At 39.9% G+C, this 18,108-nt stretch overlaps 1 protein-coding gene across 2 annotated transcripts in view; it reads right to left on the minus strand.

Annotated features, from left to right (window-relative positions):
* The window catches only part of LOC119797119 (calcium uniporter regulatory subunit MCUb, mitochondrial-like), a 34,865-nt gene that overhangs the window by 175 nt on the left and 16,582 nt on the right, over window positions 1-18,108 (minus strand). Inside the window, exons 1-8 of one of the 2 annotated variants that reach the window (XM_038306072.1) lie at window positions 14,369-14,523; window positions 10,346-10,406; window positions 7,970-8,137; window positions 6,400-6,504; window positions 6,142-6,299; window positions 5,940-6,046; window positions 5,765-5,861; window positions 5,572-5,688 (exon numbers count right to left, since the gene is read on the minus strand). In XM_038306072.1, coding sequence (XP_038162000.1) covers window positions 5,572-5,688; window positions 5,765-5,861; window positions 5,940-6,046; window positions 6,142-6,299; window positions 6,400-6,504; window positions 7,970-8,137; window positions 10,346-10,406; window positions 14,369-14,440 — 885 coding nt within the window. In that variant the 5' untranslated portion in view covers window positions 14,441-14,523. Of the gene's footprint in view, window positions 1-5,571; window positions 5,689-5,764; window positions 5,862-5,939; window positions 6,047-6,141; window positions 6,300-6,399; window positions 6,505-7,969; window positions 8,138-10,345; window positions 10,407-14,368; window positions 14,524-18,108 lie in introns of those variants that run through there. The other variant, XM_038306073.1, reaches the window with a different exon arrangement.

The following is an 18,108-nucleotide window of genomic DNA, read 5'->3' on the forward strand; positions in this document are numbered from 1 at the left end:
ACGTAATAAGCTCCTGTGGGTCTACAAATCTCAAATCCAGGAGATGACGCATTTTGACACCAGATTTTGCATTGAATTCATCATTTTGGACTCATTTATCGATCCGACACCAAAAAGGACTCTTAGTGGTTAGTGGTCACCATGATACCTGCTGTCTGAATAGTGCTGGAAGTAAGGAAGGGGGAGGAAAAGGATGCAAGATGCTTCCTACCATAGCTTGTTAAGCATAGGGACCTGCTGACGTTCTTTTCTGTTGATAAGCAGCTATCCTTTGTGTGAGAGGATGTTAAGGCAGAGACTAATGGTGCGTTCACACTGAATGCAAACACTGTCTGCTTTTGATCATCTTGAAATTTGCCTGTCCAATAAAAGCAATTCACAAGGCAGGCGAATTCGATTGGTCAACATCCGCTCTACTCTATGCGTATTTCCTGTTTGGCATCTTATTGGCTTGTTTTGTTTGTATGACCGCCATTGTTTAAAACGACTCCTGCAATTGGACTAGGTAGAAGACTGAGGTGCGCGAGAACGCTGGGACCCTTTTTCTACCTGGATCCGTCACACCAAGCTTGCTTGTAGCGACAGTGGAGAGGAAAAAATCCCTTTTAACAGGAAAAAACCTCCAGCAGAACCAGGCTCAGTGTGAGCGGCCATCTGCCGAGGCCGACTGGGGTTCAAGGAGACAGAAGCAGAGATAGAAAAAGAAGCTGTAAAAGGAAACACACAGCCAGGCAGACGAATATATTTAACTTAACAGCTACTAAGAAAAACATAGTGCTTTACCAATCCACTTATACACTCAATGAATCATGGGAAATATGAGCCATGAAGGATACTCTAGAAGCATCCTGTAAACTGGACAAAATATATTTCATTCTCCATGGTAACGGCCAGTGTTGGGCACGTTACTTTAAAAAAGTAATTAGTTATAGTTACTAGTTACTTCTCCCAAAAAGTAACTGCGTTACTAACTGAGTTACTCCACTATAAAAGTAACTAGTTACCAGTAAAAGTAACTATTACGTTACTTTTTCGTCTCTCTCTCCCATACCCCCCCCACCTTCTCAAGGCTTGTTTCATAAGCTAGATGTGAAACAACAAAGACAAGTGCCTGCACAGAGGTTTGCATTTATTGCAACTCAACATAAACAACAGCGGATGGACATACACTTCTCAAAATATATATAAAAAAAGAGAAATACACAGTCTAACAGAGGCTTTGAACTGAACTGAAAATATATACGGATTTCTTCAATCCAATTTAAAGTGCATAAATGAATCCGTTCATTTTGCATTTGTACAATCATTTATCCACACAGCCAACCCAGTTGTCTCACCAACAGCAAAGACGGTTACCTGCACAAACTTCCACTTAACGCAACTCTAACTTACCAGAACTAGTACACAACAGATGGATATAAAGTGCTCCAAATTTTTTTCTTAAAGAAAGTAAACAGCTTACAGGAGTGCAAATTGAACTGGAAACGTTCATGGGTTTGTTAAATCCAACTCTAAACATGAATGCATTCCTCTCTCCATCCATCCACCCAGCCCAGTCATGTCAACGTTTTAGCCCTGAAACCAGCGGTTGTATCGCAAGAGAAGAAGCTTCTCAAACTTGTGGTCAGAGAGTCTGTTCCTTTTTGGTGTGAAAACCAGCTTCCCCAGGCTAAAAAGTCTCTCCACCGGAGCACTGGATGGAGTGGCAGCATTATACTTCAGGGAAATTCTCTTTATAAGGGGAAATCCATGAAGTGAGTCAATCTCTTGAGCTCCTGATTTAAAATAATCTGCCACTTGACTTTCTGCAGTAGCAGAAGTGTCATCCTCTTCATCAAAGGAGAAGAATGCATCTTCAACAGTTGAGCTGGTACATGTGGGTGTGGTGGTGCTTGTACCTTTATGCTGGTCTTCACTTCTTACACTTGCACGACATACCGCCAGCAGCTCTGCTTTGGCCTTGTCCTTTCTTTCTTGGGTTCGCAGCCAACGTAACTTGAACCTGGGCAGTCACAGCAGCCAGGAGAGCGCTGTCACTGTCCAGCACCTCTGCAAATCTTGTTTTTATTGCCTGAAATGACATAAAGCAAGGGTGTAAAACTCATTGTGGTTTAGGGGCCGCATGCGGCTTAATCTTATCTCAAGGGGGCCACACAAGTAAACTCATTGCAAGATTAAATAGAATTAATAATAAGTAATTAATAACTAGTAATAAGGGGACTTGTTGGTTTTTATATTAAATGAATTTAACTTTTAGACAATATGTGATGAATAACCTCAGCGTTTTTAAGAAATATGTGCAAGTATGTGCAATTTCAACAATACTTTTACTCAGTGAAACATTTATTTAAGTGCATTATGCGTGTGAGCTGATCACAGTGATTGATGTTGAAAAACATTTATTCAGATTTTTTGGAAATTAAAAACACTGTCCTGCATGAAAAATACATCAAACAGATACAAATTATGAAAATATCGGACTAAATCATTCGGCGGGCCGGAACCGGCCCGCGGGCCGCATGTTTGACACCCCTGACATAAAGCAAAGAACACATTACTGACTGTCTCTACACAAATACAAACTCTCTCTCACCCACTGTCACTCACACACGCACACACACACACACACACACACACACACACTTTGAGTACAATATATAATACACTAAACAATTATACACATGTATTATAATTATACACAATCTATACTATTATACACATTATACACAATTTAAAAAAAAATAGACATATGTAGTTCTTACCTCCACAATTGCTTCTGGAAGGTCCACAAGTATTTGAAGCCCACTCTTCAGCTTGATGGTTTTCATCATCAAGGTCTCCAGGGTAGGTAGCAGTGTGCCGAGGTAGCAGTTGTCCTCTCCCTGGAGGATATCTAGGGCGACTGTCAATGGCTTCATTGCGATGCAATATTCCTTCAGGAGCTGATGCTCTTTTTCTGTGATTGCTTTTGAGCCAAACTTGGATGAGATGGTAATGAGGTCCACTAAGGGAATCTCGCAAATCCTAGCTAGAGCATCATAGAAAGAATTCCATCTGGTACTGCAAGGCACTATCAGCTTCTTTGCAACCACATCCTCTACTGTCTCTGCAGCCACTGTGGAACGGCTGGCCTTATTCCACAAGGCTGTGCATTTTGCAGTTGCACTTCTGTAAAGTGCCTTCTCTGGTCTGGAGAGAATCCACTTTTCAATGTCAGAACATGACACAAGGTTCAGTGTGTGTGATGCACACCTGTAGTGTGGTGGTAAATTAATCACATCCTCATCCTCATCAACACGGGCTTGCAAGACATCATTTATGTCAACAAAAGTAACCTCTTCACCTTCCTCATCAACAGAGTCATCATCCTCGTCAACTGGTTGTGGCTGATATTTCTTAAATGCCTTAACGAAATTCAAGACATTATCAGTGATAGTTGCCGTTATTTTGTGCGAAATGCCATAAGACGAGTGGATGTTATCAAGTTCTGTGGCAATGCTCTCGTGGGTATGACGACCCTTAAACCGTCGGCATGCCAGGGCCGCTTTTTTTCGTTGCATGTTTACTGGATGCATCCAGTTTGCAGTTACGCCTAGGTAGCTTTTGTTATGTGCTGTCCATATATCTGCAGTTGTAGCCAAGTATTCCATTTGCTCGAATTCTTTTTTTAGCTCAGCATTCATGTTAGCATATTCGGTATCAATGTAATTCGAAAACGTCTTTCTACAGAGCGGACCAACGCCTCCTTTTCTTGGGATTTTGCCTATCAACGCCCTGAAGGAGTCTGACTCCACTGTTGATACCGGAAGCATGTTTTCCACAACGTATCTCCCAATCAAGCCATAGAGCTCTGTCTGAGATAGTTTCTGGGGAGCAGAGGCACTAAATTCAAGTTTTTGTTGCTTGCATGGGGAGGGTCCTTCCTTGTTAGCGGATCCGTTGTAAACACTAGCCCGCCTACTACCTGTGTATTCTTGGGCCACTAGTTTGGTTGAAGCGTGAGCCGTCGACAGATGCTTCATTAAGTTGGAGTTGGAGAAGACGTGGACAAATATTTCGCTCTGGGACATAATTTGCACTCGACGTGTACATTTTTACCTTTAACCTCAGTTAGTTTAAAATAGTGCTGATATTTCCATCTGGAAAAGGCTGTTTTGCAGCTGGAGTGCTCCTCACTCGCCATCTCTCTCTCTGTGTGTGTGTGGCTGTAAGCACTAAACACCCACCTATGTGAATGCGGAAACACCCACCTACCCAATTTCTGTGATTGGCTGAAGACGTCATCTCACTATACATCAGCCAATAATTGTTGAGAGGTTATCTCATTCTCCCTTCTCTCATGACAACATGCAAACGAGACCTATCATTAGGGATGGGAATCGAAAACCGGTTCCTGTTCAGAACCGGTTCCGTATTTTCCGATTCCATGGCATCGTTTGGCAGCTCTCTGAACGATTCTTTTTTCGATTCCCGCAGCACCAGAGCATAGAGCGCCGGCTCTGGGGAGCACGACTTACGTCACGTTTTTTACGTAAGTTACGTAAGTTACGCAAGTTACGCAAGTTGGAAGAACTATTCGAGGAGGAAGACAACGAGCTGCGGTCACTTTGTGAATCAAAGCCCCGTCTTTCCTTAGCCCAGAGGGTAGATCAGGAAATCCAGCTCTATAAAAGCTTGCCCTCCATCCCCTGCAGGGATAGCGCCACACTGTGGTGGTGGAACAAGCAAGATGTGCTGCCCTTGCTATCTGGACTGGCTGAAAACTACCTCTGTGTGCAGGCTTCCTCCACCCCATCTGAGAGGGTGTTCTCCACGGCTGGAGACACCATAAGCCCTGAAAGATCCCGTATCCTTCCAGAAAAGCAGATATGCTGATCTTTCTGCAAAAGAACTGTTAATTTTCCCTACTACTGTTTTATAACTAGTATTTTTTGTTATTTAAAATAGGTTATTATCCCATCATTTGTTATTAGACATTGTTGGTTATTAAGTTTGTTCTTGTATTCATTTTTTATTTAAACACGGATGTTACTCCAGTTTCACATTTCCTGTGGACATCTTGATCTTGTTGAGTTTGTAAGATTGTGCAATAGTTAAGTAAACAAAGTTGATGCTGATAATCAAACTGTTTGTTCTCCTTTTTTCCCCAAATTGGAATCGAAAAAAGAATCGATAAAGAATCGAATCGTTTCATAGAATCGAAAAGGGAATCGGAATCGTGAAAATCTTTTCAATTCCCAACCCTACCTATCATGAAGTGAAAAAAAGTTCATTGTGCGACTTCAGTAACGTACAGTAACGGGCAGTAACGGGGGTGTCGGCAATGATAACGGCGTTATAGTGACAGTCAAAGTAATTAGTTAGATTACTCGTTACTGAAAAAAGTAACGGCGTTAGTAACGCCGTTTATTTCAACGCCGTTATTCCCAACACTGGTAATGGCTCTTTCCAGAGCTGAGCAACAGCATGGCAAAGAAACATTTAATCATTTTGGTGTAAATTAATGAGCTACTAAAAAGCTTTTAAAATAACAAAAGGAAAAATCATACATCTTAAAAACACATCCATCACCTTTGCAAGCTTGTCTTTCAGCTTGTTGTACTCATCAACGTCAAACCTCTCCACTGACGCCTTCTTGTGGAAGTGGAGCAGGAAGTGACGATCCCAGACCTCGTGCATGACAAAATCCTGCAGAAACATTTCTTTCCTGTGAAACCCCGATCTAATGTCCACCAAAGCTGCATCCCACACATCTGGATCTGACCTGCTTGGTGAGGATGTAATAGCCGAAGAAGATCATGCTTGTGGTGCAAGATATGAAGAAGGTGACCGGCTCCATTACGTCCCAGGCGAACACGTACCTGGCACATATTTAGACAAAAACTCAGTGAAAGGCTGGTGAAGCTGCGGGAGTTAGTCTGTGGGGTGTAGCTGCTTACCAGGTGAGGTATCCCAGGAATCCCCCCTGCAGAGACAGGTAGGCCAGCCCCACCCACCCCAGCAGGGTCGCTCGACTCTCTGCTTCCTTCGCCATCAGCATTTTCACCTGATTTGAAAACAGAATGGGACCAAGAACTGCTGAACCAGAAGGTCACAGGGAAGGGACTGTAGCATCAACAGGAGGAGTCCTAAACGTCTTACAGTCTCTAGTGGCTTCAGCTGCTGTGTCAGCTTCTCCTTTTCCACCAGCAGCTCCGAATGCCTGAGATGTAACTGCTTAGGAAGACTCAGAGCAGCGTGGAGAAGGTGGACCGTATACTTCATGTCATCCAAACCCAACACGTGCTCATTGGACGAGCCTCACGGACAAACACAAGGTGGATTTACGGAATGAATGCAACAGAATGAAGATAAACATCAGAGCTTTGAGTGCCCCCTGCAGACGAGAGCAGGTTTTACCTTGTCCAAGCGAGCGAACGTTGTACATGTTGTCATTGAGGAGGATCTGAAAGTCATTAATGAGGACAGTTTCCATCAAAGTGCAGGAGGAGATCCTCTGTCCATCTGAGGAAAACAGTGGATGGTAATATTTTTAAGGACTGGTTGTGCAGTCAACAAGAAATCAAGGGGGTTAAAGTCCATCCACCAATATCAGCTGCTAACCCTAGCCACAAAAGCCACTGTTAAACCTGAAGGCTAACTGGTGAGCCACTCCGTAGAGCTTAAGATTGGTAACCTGACTCCGCCAGATGGATTTGCTCCGCATATCTATCTGGAAACCTTCCGTTGAAGTAATTTTGGGAAGGGGCGAAAATACTGGTTAGCTGATTGGCCTATGTTGGTGATAGACGGGCCAAATAAACCAATCAGATCAACGAAGCATATGACGTACTAACAGCCAGGCTACTCTTGCCGAAACCAGTCGAGAGAAGAGCAAAAACATCTTTTCCTCTGAGAAAAGCCTCCAGAGCAGCGTTTTGCTCTTCTTTCAGTGAAAAAATACTCTGTAATTCTGATAAAACTTGCTCGATAGCCACGCTAACGCTAGTTTCATCGGCTGAAGCCGCCATGTTCTTTAGACTAAACTGTCGTGCTTCTCGTTGTGTCACACCTCAACCCGCCTCAAAGCCAACGCTGATTGGACGTTCGTTTGGTGAACGGCTCCAAATTTTCTTTAACGGAGAGTCTCCAGACTGATTAGCGAGTGAAATCTTGAAAGCTTGAGAGATCAGGATGGTCTCACGAGGCTATAAGATTGGTGGATCAAGCTGTACAATGCACAGGGCAAGAAACAATATAATTTCGGGTTTTTAGATGGTGAAAATGGCGTTATAAGTTCTACCATTTCCCCATGACGTTGTTTTTTCTAAAGCATCTTTCCGCATGCAAATGGCTGCAGCTTCCTCTACCAAGTGGTTCCATGTTCTGCAAACTATGAATGCAAGATCAATCAGCATCACATCCAAATAGCTCAATAGAGAATCGTATAAAAAGCATGTATGCCGCCTGTGAATCATCCGTCGCTTCCACTGAAGCTCAAACCCTGTTGCACAGCATCTGATTTACATTCCCTCATAGGAGCAGCTTTTGTTTCTAAACTTGTATTTGGATTCTACTGTATGTTTTGCATGTCTGCAGTGAGTTAAAGATTAACAGTGGTGGAATTTGTGGGTTGATGCTGAGCTGAGGAAAGGAAGTGACAGAGCAGAGCCAGCTCTGCTAAGAGTATTTATTATAAATACACTACAGATGGCTGAAACATGCAGGACAGGATCCTCTTACCATCTGAGGAAAACAGCATAATACACCTCCTGCTAGTTTTATTGTTGGAAAGACAAAATTGCTTTGAAAATGGAAATTAATCACAGCAGTTTTGCTTAATCAAGGTCAGTTTGCAAAAATAAAAACCAGGTTAGTAATAAAGCGTGTTGCGTGCCTGATTTACAACAAAATATTCTTGATAAGGAAGGATGTCCTCCAACACAGAAAGCAGACTCAAGTTTGTTATCCATGCTCTACAGATGTTTACCTTTGTTTAACAGTGCAGCGCTTTCCACAGTAACATCCTTGGCTTTTATGTCCTGCAGCAAGTCGTCCACAGTGGTCAACATCGGCGTCAGAGTGAAACGGCATTTCTGACCTGCAGGGAGCTGCAGGGAGAGGACGGGGCGTCCAAAACTGTAGCGCAGAGAAACATCTGAAAGAAGAAGGATTAAGATACACAGCAGGTTAATGACAGACAGAACACTGAAGGCAATGATTGCTGGTGGAGATTCTCAGTCATCCAGGTCACAGTCACGCCAACAAAATAAAAAAGTTAAAAAACAAACCACTGGACTTTGTTTTCTAAGTTTGAAGACGTTTCGCTTCCCATCCAGGAAGCTTTTTTAATTCCAAATGTGTGGATTAGCTTTTGAGTTCCAGGCTTATATAATGGCCCAAACAAAAGCCTTGTTATGGCTTAGAAAACATTCACATTGAACCAAAAGTTGCATGTTTTCTAAGGCAATGAATATAATAAGCAGATTGATCTGTTTTGATGCAAATTAAGTAAAGGTAATTGGCTACAAACAAGAAAACTATATTACATTTTAGAAATGGATTTGATGCTGGAGAAAGTCTAAGGTATTTTTTTTTAGATGCATTTTGCAATAATTTGGTGTCTTGATTTATAATTAACTCTTAACTAAGAATTTCAGGGGTACCATATCAGGAGCCAACATGGGCAACATTTGCATTCAAACACAATATCTAGACAGATGATGTTCTTAAAATAATAATAAATCTTTATTTCTATACTACCGTCCCGGGGCAAGGGTGGGCATTGCTCTCCCTCAACTGGAAAATGTTTATTTTTCTAGGGTTTTTTGTTGTTGTTTTTACTCTGGAGTGGCGATTTTTTATCATTCCTGAAAGAGCCAATTTGGGACAAATTCATTTATAGTTTTAAAAATGGTTAAAATACAAGATTGATCATTTTGTTTGTTGTTAAGATTATAATTTAAGTGTAAAAAACTAATATTAAAAGCATAGAATATAGAAATGCAATTTGAAATGCATATTTTCTGGGCTTCCTGCATGCTGTAATTGTAGACGTGTACGTAAGGACTGAGGGAAAACAGATGTGCTGGAAGCAACACAGTTTTTGAACGAGTTTTTATTATACGAATGTGGATGTTCTCTTATTTTTGTTTTGTTTTAATAAACATCACAAGTTGAAGAACATTATCTGGAATTGCTCGCGTTTCAACTCTAGTTGCTAGACTGTTTTTCCATGCGGTACAGAAGAAACTAAAGGAGCTGGAGTGTCAATCACACAATTCAATCAATTCAAACAAATAGCAAAGGCAGGGGGCGGGTCATTGAGAAGGCTTTGGTCACCATAGCTGGTGTAGGAGGAGGCAGTGCAATTATGAAGCTAAGAAGAAGCTAAGATCTAAAGTTAACAAGGGAGTAAACGTTCATGCTTGGAGAGTTAGCTGCATTGGCAAGAAGCTAAAAGTGTAACTCAACCAGATGGAAGAAACATGAGTCATGACATCAAGGCTAAAACAACAAGTACGTACCATGAACAACATACTTACACCCCCAACCCCATCTTCTCTTTTCTTTTCTTTTTTCAGCTTTTTATTGTCATTACACTGTCACAAGTACAGAGCAAAGAAATGTACTCTCTGCATTTAACCCATCCCTTTGGGGAGCAGTGGGCTGCCATTGTGCTCAAATAAGGGATGTGAGGTGATCACCCAGTGGCCCAGGACCTGTAGGGGGAATCTTGTGGGACAATCAAAGGAGGAGCCTCTGCAAACTGATCCCAAGACACTTAACCTAGCTACCGGGAGGGGGAATATCACCTCTATGGAGGGAATGAGCCTAAGGGGAAGGGTGACTGCTGCCGGCCAGAAATAGTTGGGTTAACTGTACACACAGCCTGGGCTCTGGAACCAAGCTCCTTAAGAGAGACAGAGCTGCACTGTTTGCAGTAGGGGTAGGGAGCTGCAGAGCTCGATTGAGGGCGGTGAAAGGTAGAATCTCCTTAATCCAGCCATCATGCCTCCCTAGAGACTGGAAAAGAGGGAGGCTCACCCGCTCTGTCATGTTAGTTTATAGTTTTTTTACCCATATGCCGAATCAGATGGAGAACCCGTGTCTTTTTATGTTTAATTTACAAAAGCAACACGAATCTGGAAGTGGAGAGCGGCAGGAAGTCAGATGAACTTTCTGGTTGGTCTAAAGGAAGAAAGCAGACTGATCAGGAAGGAGTTGGTTTATGACAACTGATAAGTGATTGGTTTGCTTCTCTGAGAGATGAAGGTGAGGTAACATGGATCTGTAGGGGTTTGATTCAGTGGGATTGTAATATCCTGATCAGGTCAATATAGTATGAATAAAAGTTATAATTTACCTTTGGATGTAGCCTGACTGCTGTAACTGGAAATGACACTGGTGGACCACACTGAACTGGACTGGAGAGATGAAAAGAAAATGTAAAAATACACTTTAAGTCTGTACTGAAGGGTTTCCTATTTGATTTGACACACATACAAAGAGAAGCTTTTTTATTTGGATCGAACTTGGTGCATGATGAACAGAAATGTCCAGGTCAGCTTCGTGTCATTAATCTAGACTCCATCATGTCTTAAGCTTTTTATTAAACCAAATCACAGTCAAATCACAGTCACGTTTTGATTTATTTTTAGGGGTGAGTTAAAGTCAAGTCTTTGCTCTCTAATACCAAAAATATCATCCTTCCTTTATGTTATTCATGCACCTAATCTACCTTTTAACAGGAAACTTCTGTATCTTTTAATTTAAATCAATCTGCCAAATTAAAAGATGAACATTTGCCAGATTATTTTAGGGCATTTGTACCTATCTTATAAATACAATACATGCATTAACGTTAACTTTTAAATAATTACTTATCTAATTAAACGAAACAGCAACAGTAAAAGACGTATTCATCTCTTTCAGCTGTTATATTTATAGTTTTCATTTGTTGGTTTCTTTGATTGTTATCGCTCAATGACATCCTCTCCCATGTGCTTTAGTTGTGTATCATTGTGTTCTATATATGTGCATTCTGAGCCAACTTTCGACAAAAAATAAATTATGACAATAAAGATTCTTGAGTTTGTTGAATCTCTTAAGTCTATATACAAAACCTCTTTGGTTGTGTTAAACAATTATGCAGACTCTTTGGTATATTTTTCACGCAATAAAGAGTAAAATTCAAGTAAAAGGACTTACTTTGAACAAACCAAAGTATCTATCTTTGTCAAATCACTGGCTCAGAGATTCTGTAAATAAGATGTTGAGGTCCTTTAGATGGTCCTTTAGTCATTTAAAATAGTTTGATAGACATTTTAGCTTCTTACATAATGAAGCTACTCCTCCCAAACACCAGGCGGCATTTAGACATTGTTTTTTTTGGCTAAATCTGGTTGGTCTGCATAGTCTTGATATAGTTAAAAAAATGTTTGTTCGGTCTGATTTTGTTCCACTTTAATCCAATACTGGACATTGAAAAGAAATTGCAAGCCCAGTTTTCAATGTTTTTTCAACGATCTGAAAATTACGGCTTTTCTTTCACTTTTCAACCACATGTAGACGTTGTTTGGATGTACATCGTCTCGTCCTTTCAATGGCCTTTAAAACAATTTTTTCTCAGTGGGATACAGTAAGAATGTAAGCAACTTCCCTGCTCAATGATGCTTACATGCAAAACACACATATCAGCTTAATTTCAACCTATTTCCATCAAATTGTTTACCCAACTCTAGTTCCACACCTCAATGCCAAGTCAAGCCTTGTGTCTTTAGAGCTGTAGAATAATTTTAGAGTCTTTGTTTTTCCAGCTAAAGTACGACTCATATCAGTATCAGCATCTTTGTTACCCTTCAGTGGCGATCAGCAGAAAACTATCTTAAGCACAAAATAATGATGGTGTGCCATAATTTGTTCCACTCCGGTTTGTCAAGGAGCCATTCTTTGTTCCTACTGACCTTTATACTCTTTATCTAACTTTTAAACATTTTTAAGCATTTATATCAACTTCTTAAAAGTTAAATCAAATCAACGCAGATTGGCCTGTACGAACCACATACTTTGTACTTAGCTATACTAGGTCTGACTGCACCCAGCCCCTGCTATCAGAGACATGTTCAGGTGTGGCTGTTGCACCAACATGACTCATAGAAAAAACAACTCAGCTGCTGCAAGTTGAAACATGAATAAAACATTTCTGGTGTCATGTTTCCTCTAGGGAAGCAACAACATGGATCCAGTGACGCTGTGAGTACAGAGGATTGTCAAAGCATTTGATTCAGTTATAATTGTATAATGATAAAATTATGAAATCATATTTCATTAACTATAAGACAATCCTAGAGAAGGGGTGGGCAATTCCAGTCTGCAACTTCAATTTGTCTCTGGTTCAAAACACCTGAATCAGGTAAACAGATGATTAGCAGGACTCCAGTTGATTGATGAGATCTGTTATATATATATATATATATATATATATATATATATATATATATATATATATATATATATATATATATATATATATATATATATATATATATATATATATATATAAATAAAACGGTTGTCACGATACTAAACTTTTCAACTCGATATCGATACTAAGTAAAATATTCGATGCTCGATACCCTTTTCGATACCACAAGAATAAAAACAAAGACTCCAAAATTCAACAGGAATATTTTCATTACTAAAAAAATACAAGAAATAAATTTAAAAAACAATAAGAATAATATTTTGAGGTTGTATGCTGTGCAAAATATTAAGCAAGCTTGATAAAAAACTTACAAAATTAAAATTAAATGTTCCTTCCTTGACTGTGTTTTGCATAGACATAACAATAACACTAGCCAAACCAGTTAAACAAAATTAATTCTCAGCAGCTGCACCTGTTATAAAAAAGTCTGAAACTAAAAATGCACAGAATTATTCAATCACACAGTGTTCTGAAAGTGAATTTTCCACTATTCTGCACTTTTGATGGCTGTATCGATACTTTTGAAAATGAGTATGGTATCCGGATACAATGTTTCAGTATCGATACTTTTTTGAGTAACGATACTTTTGACAACCCTAATATATACATATACAGATCTAAAAAAAATAATAGTAATGTGCAAAAAAAAAAAAGAAAAAGAATAAATAAATGTATAAATTGTCAATAATTCTGTAATCTGAGTCTGAATTACAGAGGTGGGTTGTATGAATTTCTGAGGGAGGCGTTGTTGAGATTGATGACCACAGGCAGGAATGACGTCCTGTGGCGCTCTGTGGTGCATCTGGGTTAAGAGGAGTCTTCTGCTGAAGGAGCTCCTCTGCTGGGTCTGTGTGTCGTGGAGAAGATGTGAGACATTGCCCAAGATGGACTGAAGCCTGGACAGCATCCTCCTCTGTCATCAACATGTCCAGCTCGTCCCCCACAACATCACCAGCCCTCCTGGTCAGTTTGTTTAGTCTCTTGTTGACCCTCAGCCCACTGCCCCAGCACGTGACGGCGAAGAAGATTGCGGTGGCCACAACAGACTCATAAGACATCCTCGGCATCGTCAGACAGATGTTTAAAGACCTCAGCTTCCTCAGGAAAAAGAGTCCCTTTTTGTAGACTGGAAAGCCTGATTCATCCAGCTGTGTATGGGCATTGTCGTCATGGTTACTGAAGTCATTTCACCCTCACATTAGAAGAACAACAGTCCTAAACATACAACCAAAGAAACTGATGCTCACTGACAATCTTCATTCAATCCACTGAACATGAGGTTCTACAAAGTACTGATTCAGACGGGCTGAATACAGATGAAGAATACAATACCGTGTTGATCAATTGCTACGCTGAAAAAAAAAATAATGCAACCGCTTTTGGCATTTACATATTTAGTTACTTTAACACAATTGTTTCATGCCCCACCCTGCTAATATAAAACAACTAAATAGGATTAAGTAAATGCCAAAAGCGGTTGCATTATCTTTTTCAGTGTAAAGTCTGACAAAATAAAAAGAAAATGTGTTTAAGTTCAAGAGGAATGTAGCAGAGCCTGACACCAAAATATAAGGGATATATCCTAACCCAAATTTCAACAGTGTTAGTGTCCGCACTCATACTGAAGATCCTGACATACACAGAAGGGAAGCTCAAACACATGTTTTCATTCCATAATCTGTAAACACTGGAGTAATTTAGTTATAAAAATCAGACGTCGTCGACATATACAGCAGAAGATAAAACGTTAGGAAGTACAGAAGTTAGTTCCACATAATGGCCGCATGGAAGAGGAGTGGCTCAACTATAAAAAGCTTTTCTGTCTACGAAAGCAGCAAAAAACTAACTTTTATTGTCTAAACTTTACGAAAGGATGTCAGCTTAAGTCATATTTAAACTCACCGTGAAGATTCGGAATTTTGCCCAGCGTGAAAAGCAGACCCCGAATCTACAGAAAAATGTGGAAGCAAACATGATCAGAGGCTTAACTGACTGCAGGGATGAACAAAATACTGAAATCCTCCCTTTCACAAAAACACATGGGGCGTGTAGCAACAGGCCTCAGACTGGCTTCACTTAACCCTTTCCTCACTTTTAAGTTCCTGCAGAGCCCAATGCATTTCCACTATGTTGTCAACATGTGCCTGAGGCAAACAAAAAGAGAAAAAAAAGCCTAACCTGAATGGTAGAGTCAGGAATGTGACTGGAGAAGGAAGAAAACTTTTAATAGAACATTTCGCAAGAAAATCTTCCTTGTAGTTTTTTTTTTTTCTGAGCAAAAAAACAATCACCTGCCCTGAGGGATAAGCATAAGGAAATAAGACAAAGGCAGACACTGGAACATTCCATTCAGTGTACAAAATGTACTGGCAATCACAAACTGGTTTCAGGGATTAGAGAAGGACGGAAGAGATGAAAAGAAACTACTGCCCGGCACAAAGAAAGGAATGTTACAGAAAAGACAAACCCAAACCTGGAATCTGACATCCAGAGAACTAAACCTAAACTTTATCAGATAGAAAAGAAATAACCTTGCTTACAAATACAATTACAAAACTGCTAAAAGTATTTTTTTTTTTTTTTGCCCTCTATATGAATCATATAGGTATATGCTCATACATATAACAATGGAAAATAAACAGCATTTATTTTAGAGGATCAACCTCTATCTTCCTGGTGTTAAACGGTCATTACAAATGTGGAAAAACTGGCTTGTTTCCATTCAATCGACAGACATGCGGTCAGTCAGGGTGACTCATTGCAAAAAATACAGGTGTGGGGATTGTGGTTTTTGCGGTTACACTGCTGTCAGCTGGTCTTGAATTTTTGGGCTCAGAATTCAGACTGGAATTTTTTTTCCTGTACGTCGAATGGTTAAAGCTTTACAAGAAAAATAATGTTTCATATGCCTTGGCTCTTATGAATAAATTATTGAGTGTTGAAACCCTTTTTTTAATGGCTGAACTAGAGGATGCATTGTTCTAACTGGAATCTCTCTCCAAGGAATTTTTGCATGGATGGGATTTTGGAGTCTGGTCTGCAGATATAGGTCTTGACTCTTTAACCTGCCCATATGGCGAGGGCCTTATTGGTGCAATAGAGCTGCTGTTACTAAACTTTTAAGAATCTGCCATCTCTCTTTTTTTTGTTTTGCCTGGAGTCTTGGAAATCTATTTCAATATTGTCCCTCCCCCTCCTCACTTGCTGTACATGTCTGTTAACTTTGCAATCTTTAACAACTTACCGTTTTAAACTTTATATGCACCAAACTTTGTGTCTTTTCCTTTAAAAACCATGACTGTTGTATTATATCTGCTTTGATGACATCATTTCTTCTATAGTTTTTGTTTTAGATAAAAAGGAGTACCGCTGCTGTCTGCTGGTCTGGAGGTTCTGACAACGGCTGGAATTTTTGTCCATAATTTCTGACCCAAATCTGACAGAGATCATATGGAACTGTCTTTTTGCCAAGTTATTTGACTTCTATTAACATGATAAACTCAACACATCACTATGCCAGAGGAAGTTCGTCAAATCGATAATCTTTATTTTGCCGACAATAAGGTATATAGGAACATGTACCCTATGAGTAATGTCTTTCACACCAGGTTTTAACTGCTTGTTGCCTTGGAATTATCTTGATAATGATGCTGATATTGTCCTGAGCCTGCTGACTGATGGCCTGGGATTGCCCGGATCCACATTTTGATCCGTCTGGATCGAAAATCCAAGGAAACCATAAAACAGCTTAATTTGCTATGTAGATGTGATAGAGATAAAACTGTTTCTACTATATTCATCACAGAACTTAAACCACCCTACTTTCTCACCCTGGTATCTAATTAACTAAGACCTAGGTGCATTCCATTCATATTTGAATATCTGACATTAAGTAGTAATGCCACTAAAAGCCACATACCAAGAGTATTCTGACTGCTCTTTGCACTTCTTTCTTACTAATGTCCTATATGTACTGTTTATATAGACAGAATACAACATAAAACAGCGTTTTAGACATTCCTGTAACAGATGCCATTGTGACAATATACAAATAACTAATAACACAAAGTCCATTTAGGAAATGTGAACCATTATCACCATATTGGTGATAAAGTAGGAGACTAAGTAGCAGGGACGTGGCTAGACCTATTTTAGGGTGGCTGAAGTCATCCCTTCGTTGGTATTAGCCACCCCATAATTATTTTGCGATTTTTATTGTTATTTTTTTATTTATTGATTTTTTTTCCATATAACCCCAAACAATTGCAGTAAAGCACTGAAAACGAGCCACCAAGAAGGCAAGTTAATCTGAAGATAAGTTCCTGTTAGTTTATTTACAAACACAATTATTTATACAATTATTAATATCGTTAGGATATTCATTTCCTTCATTGGCTCCGCGTCCAGCGTCACGTCACGTGGTACACGGCCATCAACTGGACCATAGCAGCTGTGCAGTGCAGCAACAGCGCGCCCTTTGAATCTCCACACAGTCATCGAGCTTGATTAGGAAAGTTATGGTTGCGTGCAGATACATACGGTGAGTTTGCCATTTGATGTCAGCGGTTTACATTTTCTTCACTTTACCTGGAGTGAGGAAAGAGACAATATAGGCCTAATAGCTTGTCTGATTCAGTAGGAATTACGTTACCATGGTGAACAAAGTCAGTGGTGTGGGAAAACACGATGTTGTTGTAGCCTACTAGCATCATTATAATAGTTTTGTCACAGGAGCAGTGATGGGCAGTAGCGCCGCTACATGTAGCGAAGCTATTAGTTTAACTACATTTTCAAGTAGCTTGACCGTAGCGTCGCTGCTTTATTTATCAAGTAACTTTCCTGTAGCGACGTTATTGTTTTGATCAAGTAGCGACGTAGCGTCCACAAACGCTACAAAATCCAGGGCAAAACTAAGAAATGAAACCAGGTTTTCTATTTCTAAACAACAATCAGCCACAAAACTACTGTAAATAGCAGTTTCAGCTGACGCTTTATAAGTGGCGTAGTAGCACAGGCACACTCCGTAGGGTTAAACAAGCGCACCTTTTCCGAGGCTGTCGTTCTATTGGCTGGAAAGGTTGCTAGGCAACGATCCAACTGCAGTCTGAGAGAGCAAAACAAATCCGCAAGCAGAGCGTAACTGAGACCCGTGCAGAGCGGAGATGGAGGCAAGCGAGAGGAAAAAATATCTGTGATAATATAGAAAATATCTGTTTAAATCTGAGAGAAGAAACAAAGATTTTTGAGAGAAGAGAAAATATTTGAGAGAGAGCGCATGTTTTGAGTGTGAGCATTATAAGTTTTGAGTGCAAGAAGATGAAATTCTTTTCTCTAATTGAAGTTATGTGCTCTTGCATTATGGCAGGATAATTCTCCCATATCTATGTGCCACCAGTCTGATAGGGCGACACTGTGTGATATGGTAGTGCTTCCTTGGGTTGACTATAGTTCTAAGTTGTACGTTTCATATACTGTTGATTTTGTGTTTTCATTAATACATTGTACTTAAAAATACTTCCTTTATTTGCATTAAAACTTTGTCAGACTGATGTGAAAAAGTCTCAAGGATATCCTTCTTTGCAATGATGCTATTGCCTATTGCCTACTGTCCATTTATGCAACTTGTATTTTGTGGTTAAACT

The sequence above is a fragment of the Cyprinodon tularosa genome, unplaced genomic scaffold, assembly GCF_016077235.1.
Source record: "Cyprinodon tularosa strain WSP-4 unplaced genomic scaffold, ASM1607723v1 ctg571, whole genome shotgun sequence".
Lineage (NCBI taxonomy): Eukaryota > Metazoa > Chordata > Actinopteri > Cyprinodontiformes > Cyprinodontidae > Cyprinodon > Cyprinodon tularosa.